The sequence below is a fragment of the Ananas comosus genome, linkage group 3 (genome assembly GCF_001540865.1).
Source record: "Ananas comosus cultivar F153 linkage group 3, ASM154086v1, whole genome shotgun sequence".
In the NCBI taxonomy this organism is placed as follows: domain Eukaryota; kingdom Viridiplantae; phylum Streptophyta; class Magnoliopsida; order Poales; family Bromeliaceae; genus Ananas; species Ananas comosus.
Window position 1 is genome coordinate 9,128,735 of NC_033623.1, and position 10,744 is coordinate 9,139,478.

A 10,744-nucleotide genomic window follows, 5' to 3' on the forward strand; every position below is an offset into this window, starting at 1 on the left:
CAGCGCCACTAGTTCCAGAACAGCTGAACCGGTCGAAACGAGCTATTGGACTGATATGAACGGAGTCCGATACGCACCAGAAGCCAACGCTACTCCGTGGCTTCTCCGGAAAACCGGAGTTACTATTCACTTAAGTGAAAACTAAAAGTCGCGTATCTTCTCCATTTTAGCTCATTTTCGCCTGAAACTTGACGAGTACATATATAATTAAATTACACACATAAACATCATCAACAAAAAGTTTAGTAGCACTGTCAAAAATCTCAGTCCTTACAATTAGTCATTTTATTTATCTAATTCATTATGTTATTTTTTGACTAATCATATACTTTTTGATAGAGAGACCCGTGACTCAAGCGGAGCCAAAAATGACAGACTATTGGAAAGCGACGCATTTACGACATAATGGAGATTGGATGGATAGTCGATCAAAGGATGTTATTGTAATTATACTAATATTATTACTTGCTTATCTAGCTTATATTTTTCTTGATACTAAATACATTAAAATTAATGTAGGAGACACTTGAGGATATTGAAAAGGAGCAGTTGCAAAATGAGGGACCTCTACTAACCCCTGAGGAGCAAATGTCTAAAGCTTGTGGGACACGTTCAGGGTATATTCGGGGATCAGGGTGTGGACCTCGTCCTAGTTCGCGTAGAGGTGCAGAATTTAGAGAGCTTATCGGTGAGAGGTTGAGGAATTGAGGGGTGCATTAGAGCGTCAACAACAAGAGGCAGAGAATCGAGAGCAACGTTTAAGGCTTGAAGCAGAGGAGCGCGAACATCGCTTAAGGCTTGAGGGGGGGAGCGCGAGCGTTGTTTAAGGATCGAGGCAGAGGAGCGAGAATGTCGCTTACGATTAGAGGCAGAGGAGAGGGAGCGGCAGATACGCTTAGAAATTAATGCGTTCAGAAATTTGTGCAGAATTTCAAGCTCAGCTGCAAATGATCATGACACATATTCCTGGACTGCAGAATATGCATTCTGCATCATCAACAGCAGATGGCTATCCTATTAGTATAAATACTCTATTGCTTATTTTAGTCAACTGAATTTAAGTTTTATTTATCGACTATTAAAATTTCTATTTTAATTGATTGTAGCTTCACAAAGAGGGGAGAGGGCCTCGCCTAGCTCTTAGACAACCTTGCCATGAAGTTTAAAAGTCTTTGCAAGGTTTGCATTTTATTTGTTTCTTTGACACATAGAATGAGATGAGTAGATATAGGGTTTAAGGTATGATTTGTTGCTACAATTCTAATGGGACATTGAAAAATGCAATTTTGACCTTCTTTTTTTTTGATGATTTTCAATATTTTTTTTATACTTTCCAGTTTTGAATGTACTACTCATTCTGTATTGTACACGTACTTCTTGGTCGGGAATTTCCTACTCATGCATGCCTTAACCGCGTTTGTCTTATTTGCTTGGAGAATTGTTCTGCCATGCCAATTTTATTGTGGATTCTCTTTATATGCGTTGTAAATTTTTTCTTAATGAATGTCACATGACATATATAATATATGTTCTAATATACGATCTAGTTTTCCATGAGAACATATTCGTAGAAGCATGCTTGTTTCTGTGCATGCCTTTAATCCATGTGCATTTTTGCATCAATGCATGTGTGTAAACTGGTGGTTATGTGTAATGGCCGTATTTATTTATGTTTGTATGCATATGTATTTAAATGCAGAGAGACAGCTGCTTTTCTCTTTTCTGATTGAACTTTTCCTACTCTGATGCTAAATCATCTTGAATACTTAGTCTGACATGAAGGGAAACTTTGATTATCGTTTGGCGTTTGCTATATGGACTTGGGTTTTATACCAATGTAGTACAAACCAGATTCTGTTGTAGTGATGACTAAATATTCTACTTGATTAGCTAATCTTTCTAGGTTGTATAACGAATTTGGTGTTGATATTATTTTTTTTATGGAGTATCGCTGGCACATCATCTGATAATGATCGAATTGGCATAATACTTGTTTATGTTGAATTTGGGGATGATAATAACATGAACTGCTGCTAAATTGATTTGCTGGCACCTATGATCTATTCCCCCTTTTTCTGCTTCTCTTCTCTGTCTGTTTTTTTTTTCCCCTTAATGAGAGTAGAACATGCATGTACACAAGAAGGACATGCTATTGAAGAAAATTAAATGCAACCATGTAGCTAATTGTTCATCAATTATAGGCAAGTTGAAAATATCATCCAAGTTCTCTTCCATCAATGTAAGATTTGAGAAGAAAGGTTTTAGCTAGAGGTAGCAATGGTTGGTTCTTAATTAACATCACTCTGTTAGTATTATTGTGTGGTTCTTTTCTTGATTGTGGACTTAGCCAGTTCTCAAAAAAAGCATGTTATTGCCCTTCTCAGTGGGGGATAAATTCTGGAGGTCTTTTTGGCATGTGCTCTTATGGGCAAGTTTTGCAGTGTGTTACATTCTGCGAAATTTTTTTTACTTTACTATCTAATCTTTCAATTTGTTTGATTTGGAGCTTGACTTTCTATGTTAGTATTGTTCATAATTCACATGATGTCAGAGTAGCACTTTCTTTTATCACATTGTTATTTGCTATTTTCTATTTTTTCTCTCTCAATTGTATATAGCACTTGTTCTATCTAATTCATGCACTTTTAAAGAATAATATATATCACAATTTTGATAGCCTAATTAAAATATGCATTATACTTTGTGGTATCTTTCCCTATCTAGGCTTTCTTCACTTAAGATGATAGTATATAAAAATAGTTAGTGTTCCGTAGTTCTAAAAATATGTAGTGTTCGTCTTAAAAAGGTTTTCCTTTTTTTCAAGGAAAATCACTATATAAGCTAATTTTTATCTAATTCCGGACCGTTTATAACTTTTGAGATTTCACGTTCTGCTTATTCTCATCATTCATGTTGTTTTTCAGTTCCTTTTATTCAATAAGCAACCAATAAATGTGTTTTTAGAGGACAAGTTTCAAGCCTTTTCCCTGCTTTGATACTCATAGTTGCATTGATTACCCAATACCACATGTATAATTCTTGAAATATCATGCTGATGTTTAGTTTTTTCTTATTCCAACATCCAAGACGCACTAGAAGCATCTTGTTGTTTGTTCTAAACCATTATGTTGTAACTTTTTTATTCAATTTTATTTAAATTAATTCAATTGTTTTTACTTCATGATTTGGTGTTGTTTTGATGACCTGCATTGTTTATATTGTTTAGTTGGCTAGTTTATTTAACTTTGCTAGTTTAATTCCTTATGAAAATCTTATATTAACTACCTATTGATCATAAATTTCATTGTAAATCCTAACTAAGGTGGGTCCAGTAAAACCAAGCTTGTAATAACTTGGTGATAGTTATTGTTGGACCATATAGATTTTTTTTGTTTTATTTGAGGCCAAAGCCAAAATGCTTCTGTTTGGCTGACTTACCATGTTTGGTCGACTTTCTATGTTAGTATTGTTCATAATTCACATAATGTCAGAGTAGCTTTTTTTTTATCATATTTTTATTTGTTATTTTCTATTTTTTCTCACTCAATTGTATATAGCACTTGTTCTATCTAATTCATGCACTTTTAAAGAATAATATATATCACAGTTTTGACAATTGTCTATTTTGTTAATAATCCATTAAATCAAAAATTCAAAAGGACAAATTGTTTGTGTATCCAACTATGCAAAAAATACTCCAANAACCCTCGTATTTTTGACGGGGAGAAAGCAGATCACTGGGTGGTCGAGAAATGGTTAATGCACATGGAGAAGTTATTTTATGACACTTTTGTTGAGGAGCAATATCGGGTGTGGTTTGCGACGCACCACCTTGACGGCGAGGCTTACAGGTGGTGGGTGGATATTCGTGAGGATCCCCGTACTGATTTGTCTGCTATCACGTGGAGCAGGTTCAAGGAATTGTTGTTGACGACCTATTTTCCTCAGAGTGTGAAGAGGCAGATGGAAAGGGATTTGAGAAATTTGAGGCAGGGAGACAGGACAGTGGCAGAGTATGAGCGAGTGTTCTCTCGATTACTGCACTGCGTTCCTTTTGTGGTTCGAGATGATGAGGACAAGGCTCGCATATTTGAGGTAGGTTTGCGACCTGCGATTTTCAGATTGGTCCAGGCGTCAAACCTCTCTACCTACAGGGATGTAGTGAACCGGGCCTTGATTGTTGAGAAGGGGGCAGAGATAATGAAGGAAAGGGACATCGTGGATCGAGGCAAAGGGAAGCGACCAGCAGCTGAGAGCAGTGGTCAACAATCTTTCAGGAGACCGCCAAAGTATCCGAGAGGACAGTCAGGACAGTCGAGGGGTCGAGGTTCTTCAGCACCCCGTGGAGCACCCGAGCGTCGTCGACCGCCGCGTTGTGTTATCTGTGGTGGGCCTCACGTACCGCCACAGTATCCACAGCGTGGGGGTAGGTGTTTTCTTTGTGGCCAGGAGGGCCACTTTCGTTCAGAGTGCCCGAGAGGTTCTTTGCCTGCACCCTCGTCAGCGACTGCACCTGCATCTTCAGCTCCGAGCCAGGGGACCCCGACAGCGCCCTATCAGTCTAGGCGACCACCAGGACAGCGGCAGTCGGAGAGTTCGCAGCAGGGTTCGAGTGGGCGGATGTATGCCGCCCAGACCGAGGGCGCCGCAGCAGCACAGGAGGTCGTAGCAGGTATTATTATGCTTTATGATATTCGTGTTCGTGCATTATTTGATACTGGTGCTTCGCATTCTTTTATTGATCGGCAGTTCGCCGAGTTGCATAGCATTCCTTTAGCACCTACCTTGCATCTGGGACGAGTGATTGTACCTGACCATACCCTAGATGTTCGTGAGTTTTGCCCTCGCTGCCCAGTCAGGGTAGGCGACTGGATTATGCCAGTGGATTTATTGGCACTACACAAACTAGGTGAGTTTGATGTAGTATTGGGTATGGATTGGTTGACACGATATTATGCCACCATAGATTGCACGAACAGAACGGTGACCTTTAGCGAACCGGGTCAGCAAGAGTTTGTTTATAAAGGGTGTCAGAGTTCATTGTTCGCAATGACTATTAGCTCTTCGCGAACCCGACAGTTGATACGGAGAGGTTGTGTAGTCTATTTGGCTAGCATCTCTGTGAGTGGTGGTGAAGCCATCAAGATTGATGATATCCCTGTTGTGCGGGAGTTCGAGGATGTGTTTCCAGCTGAATTGCCGGGTATGCCACCTGATAGGAAAGTTGAGTTTGTGATTGAGCTTGCCCCTGGGACAACTCCTATCTCGAAAGCGCCCTATAGGATGGCACCCGCTGAGTTGAAAGAGCTGAAGGCACAGTTACAAGATCTTTTAGATAAAGGATTTGTTCGACCGAGTGTATCGCCCTGGGGAGCACCGGTGTTATTTGTCAAGAAGAAGGATGGATCTCTTCGATTGTGCGTGGATTATCGAGAGATCAACAAAGTCACAATCAAGAATAAATATCCATTGCCCAGAATCGATGATTTATTTGATCAGTTGCAAGGATCGAAGGTATATTCCAAGATTGATTTGCAATCAGGTTATCATCAGCTTAAGATCAAACCAGAAGATGTCTCCAAGACTGCTTTTCGGACACGGTATGGGCATTATGAATTTACAGTGATGCCATTTGGATTGACAAATGCCCCAGCAGCCTTTATGGATTTAATGAACCGTGTCTTCAAGCCTTATTTGGACAGGTTTGTGGTCGTGTTTATCGACGATATCCTGATCTACTCTCGAAGTGACGAGGAGCATGAAAGTCATTTGAGAACGGTGTTGCAAGTACTTCGCAAAAAGAAACTGTTTGCAAAGTTAAAGAAATGTGAATTTTGGCTTCGAGAAGTAGCATTTCTGGGCCATGTCATTTCAGAGGCTGGGATAGCTGTGGATCCAAAGAAGATTGAAGCGATTAAAGATTGGCCTAAGCCGACCAGTGTCACAGAAATTCAGAGTTTTCTTGGGTTGGCGGGATACTACCGAAGATTTGTAGAGGGATTTGCAAAGATGTCTACGCCTCTCACTCAACTGACTCATAAAGGAGCTAAATTTTTGTGGAATGAGGCTTGTGAAAGGAGCTTTCAAGAGCTGAAGGAACGATTGACTACCGCCCCGATTCTAGCACTGCCTGTTACTGGAGTGGATTATGTGATTTACAGTGATGCGTCGCTGAATGGATTAGGGTGTGTTCTAATGCAGAACGGCAGAGTAATTGCTTATGCATCTCGCCAATTGAAAGATTATGAAAAGAACTACCCTACACATGATCTTGAGTTAGCAGCTGTAGTTTTTGCCTTAAAGCTTTGGCACCACTACCTCTATGGCGAGCGTTGCGAGGTTTACACTGATCATAAAAGCTTAAAGTATCTGTTTACGCAGAAGGAATTAAACTTGAGACAACATAGATGGTTGGAGTTACTCAAGGACTATGATTTGACTATCCTTTATCATCGAGGAAAAGCTAATGTTGTAGCAGATGCTTTAAGTGGAAAATCGATGGAAAATTTGGCAATGGCGATAACCATGCAACCACTGTTGGTAAAGGAAATGGAGCAGTTGAATTTGGAAGTTGTAGCTCCTGACACGCCTTGGCGACTTATGTCATTAGTAGTGCAACCTATCCTAATCGATCGAATTAAAGAAAAGCAAGCTCAAGATGAGTCTCTGCAAAAGATTCGAGCAAAGATCCCTGCTGATCATGATGGTGGTGATTTTCGAGTGGATGATCAGGGATTGATAAAATTCGGCGATAGGCTTTGTGTGCCAGCAGATCCAGATATTAAAGAGGAGATTCTAACTGAAGCACATCGGGCACCGTATACTTTACATCCTGGGAGTACGAAAATGTATAAAGATCTGAAACCCACTTACTGGTGGCCTGGAATGAAAAAGGAAGTTGCTGATTTTGTGGCCAGATGCTTAACCTGTCAGCAGGTTAAGGCTGAACATCGACTTCCTGCAGGGAAACTACAGAGTTTACTCATACCAGTGTGGAAGTGGGAAAGGATCACTATGGAGTTTACCGCGTTCACAAGCAAGCCATGATGCAATCTGGGTAATTGTTGATAGATTGACCAAATCTGCCCACTTTATCCCAATTCATACAATTTGGTCAGGAGAGAGACTCGCACAAGTGTACCTTAATGAAATTGTGCGATTACATGGAGTACCAGCCTCTATTGTTTCTGACCGAGATACCCAATTTGTTTCACATTTCTGGAGGAGTTTACAGGAAGCTTTGGGTACTCAGTTGGATTTTAGCACTGCTTTCCACCTCCAGAGTGATGGGCAGTCCGAGCGTACTATCCAGACCCTTGAGGATATGTTGAGGGCCTGCGTGATTGATTACCAGGGCAGTTAGCCACAGTTCCTGCTGATGGCTGAATTTGCTTACAACAATAGTTATCAAGCAAGTATTCAGATGACACCTTTTGAAGCCCTTTATGGTAGAAAGTGCAGATCACCATTTCATTGGAGTGAAGTGGGTGAGAGATTGATTTTGGGTCCAGATGTATTACAAGAGGCTGAAGCTATAGTTCGACTGGCACGAGAACGTCTACTGACAGCCCAAAGTCGACAAAAGAGTTATGCGGATAAACGTCGGCGAGAATTGAAATTTCAAATTGGTGATCATGTATTCCTAAAGGTTTCCCCGACAAAAGGAATTAAAAGATATGGTCTCCGAGGGAAGTTAAGTCCCCGATTTATTGGACCCTATGAGGTGTTGGAACGGATAGGCCTCGTAGCGTATCGGCTTGCGTTACCGCCAAACCTATCAGGAGTGCATAATGTGTTTCATATATCTACACTACGAAAGTATATTTTTGATCCAACCCACATATTGGAAAGTACTCCAGTGGATTTACGAGAAGATTTGAGCTTTGAGGAGCATCCAGTAACAATACTAGCTCGAGAAGTGAAACGGCTTCGAAATCGCGGAATACCGTATGTGAAGATACTTTGGAGCAATCATGATGAGCGAGAAGCCACTTGGGAATTGGAGAGTGCGATGTTAGAGCACTACCCCTATCTTGTCTCGACAGAATCTTGAGGTAAGTAATTACCAGTTTCGCGGACGAAACTTCTTTTTAGGTGGGGTGAATGTAATACACTGAACTTCTGCAAATTGCGGAGTTCGAGTGTGTGGCATGAGATGTGGAACTATCCCACATGTTTTAAAAGGTTTGGACAAGTTTTTGAGCAAGTTAGAGGATGATTGGAAAGCTAGAAGCAAGAAAGTGCGTTGAATTGGCGAAATTCAATCTTTTCTGCATTGTGTACCGATACAGACATTACCCTGTACCGGTACAGCAAGCAGCAGCAGCTGCAGCTGCGTGGCAGCAGGGTTATTTTGGTCTTTTCACCTCCTGTTCTTATCCCTTAAGGCCAGCACGACCACAGGAGCTCAGTAGGGATTGCTGGAGCTCAGAGGGGTGTTCTTCCACCATCCTTTCTCTCTCTCACTAGGGTTTTTCTCTCTCTACGAAGAAATCGGCGATTTCGCTTATTTCCATCGTCTCGCTCGTTCTTCGCTGTTAGCAGGTGTCGCTGAGCCTTCATGGATGCGTGAGAGAGTGTTTTGGAAGGCTTTTCGTAGCCCTGAACCAGTAGGTTGCTGGTTGGAGGCCTGAGAAGGTAATAGGCTCAAGTTCTTCCTTATCGACGTGATATTGGTCGATTTAAGTATCGATTTCAGGTTTTTACTTCCAGCTGTGTTAGACAGAGATTTCAGCAGTTAGAGCTAAGTTAATTGGCTGTGAATTAACCATCTTAGACTAGGGTTAAATTGCTTTAAAGCTTCAAATGGATAATTAGTGAATTTTGACTCTAATTCGAAGCTATACGCGGATTATTGGAGCGAAGTGATGCAGTTTGAACTTGTTTCTTCGCAGCAGGTTCTCGAACCACTTGGGGCTATTTTGGTGACCAGGGGGACTAGTTTGGAAGGTGTTCCAACTAAAGGTAAGCTAAAATTTCTGTTAGGAAGCTGAAATTACAAGAATTCGACTATAGAAGCTCGCATAAGAGCATTCTAATGCCGTTTTGACGTTGTTCGCAGCAGGAGTGTGATCGACTCTTGCAGTGATTTTAGCTGACCTGTGGAAGCTCTTGAAGACTCGACTTGAGGTATTAAACTAGCCGAAGCAGGGGATTAAATTATTACTTTGTACTATGCGCCATTGGAGCCGAAATTGGATTACTAAGTAATCGTTCCGACGCGGTTTGATGTTTTGTTTTCAGCAGGTCCAGGGACCGTTTGAGCTGAGTTTGGAGCATCTCTTAGGCTGTTTGGAGCTTAGTATTAGGTGTGTTTGACCTAACCAAAGCAAGTGGAGCTCCCCTATGTTCTATATGTATGGAATTAATATAGTTGGGCGATATTGGCACAATATGGTTGTTTGGAACTTCGTTGCCATAACATTGAATAGAACCTCTATGAAGTAGAGAGAATTCATGCATAATTGTACTTATGCTTATGTTTATGTTTATCTTTAGTTAAGTAAATAACTAATGGACATGATAATTATGCTTTTGTAAAGTAGAGAACAACGACATGCCATGTGACTATATTGATAGTGTCATGATAGTGGAAAGATTTTAATGCCATATATTAACTAGCATTACTCTCTCATGTTTGCTAATCTAGTGGATACTAGTTGTTGTCAATATTGGTTATATTGAAATTCCGATCAAAAGATCGAGAGCGAGAATATTGTGCGTTAAATTGTGACAGTTGAGACATGTTGAATTGTGGACCTTGCTTGCTTGCCATCGTGCTCATTCGCACATGCTTGTGAGGGTAGCTCCCTACAAGCCGGCACTCCGGAGTTGGCCTACGCGACAGTTGCTCGCCCGTGCGGGATTGGGTGCCGAAGTGGATTGCCGTAGGTAGTGTACACTACCACGGGGCCATTAGGCGCGGCGCAAGCTGGACTACCTTGTGTAGATCCCTGTGAATGAAAGGAAAGTGCTAAAGAAAATTGGACAGTAATGAATGATTATCAGTTACAGTGTACAGTAGTTACTTGCACGTTTATGCTTATATTCATGCTTATCATAGTTGCTATGCTTCTATTATTCACTTGATTCATTACTGTTGAGACTATAATTACACGGTACATTCATACTCATTACCGGTTAGCATTGCATAATTATATATCATGCAATTACTGCTTTCGCTTTCATTTAATACATCATGAGCCTAGTGGTGTAATTCGCCGAAGCTGGCGGCTTACCCACTATGAACTATTGTTTATAGTTCTCACGCCCTTTTTGTTGTTATTTTTACAGAGCCATCTATAGGAGAGGCTAGGGATCGTGGCAAGGGAGTCGCGTCTAGCTAGACATTGCTAGGAGCATGCTAGTCGATCACCTTGCTACTCGGGCTACGGCCGAGGGTGATATCCCCATGTATAGACAGACTACCATTGTATCTTCTTTTGTATACCCCGTCATGTATATGTACTTTTTGGACTGTTACTTTAGTTATGATACCTTCTCTTTTAGTCGAGATTTTGGATTGTACACTCTTTGTTCTTTTGCTGATAGTATATCGACTTGTACTTTGCTCTGATATCAGGATAGGATTTTCTATGTTTTCTTCCTATCGACTTGTGTTCTTGTAGACGCCTTATATACTGTAGGTGTATGGTGGGTCTGTGCACGTACCGGATATACTTCCGCTGGTACCCGGGTGTGACAGATTATAGTGGTATCAGAGCCTAGGGTTGAGTCTTAGTAG

The 10,744-nt window shown here is 41.0% G+C and overlaps 1 protein-coding gene across 4 annotated transcripts in view; it reads left to right on the plus strand.

The window, feature by feature from the left end:
- The window catches only part of LOC109707341, a 42,281-nt gene that overhangs the window by 23,313 nt on the left and 8,224 nt on the right, over positions 1-10,744 (plus strand). Inside the window, exons 3-6 of one of the 4 annotated variants that reach the window (XM_020228535.1) lie at positions 340-443; positions 520-1,020; positions 1,107-1,179; positions 10,294-10,558. In XM_020228535.1, coding sequence (XP_020084124.1) covers positions 340-443; positions 520-708 — 293 coding nt within the window. In that variant the 3' untranslated portion in view covers positions 709-1,020; positions 1,107-1,179; positions 10,294-10,558. Of the gene's footprint in view, positions 1-339; positions 444-519; positions 1,021-1,106; positions 1,307-8,544; positions 8,642-10,293; positions 10,559-10,744 lie in introns of those variants that run through there. The other 3 variants (XM_020228533.1, XM_020228536.1, XM_020228534.1) reach the window with 3 other exon arrangements.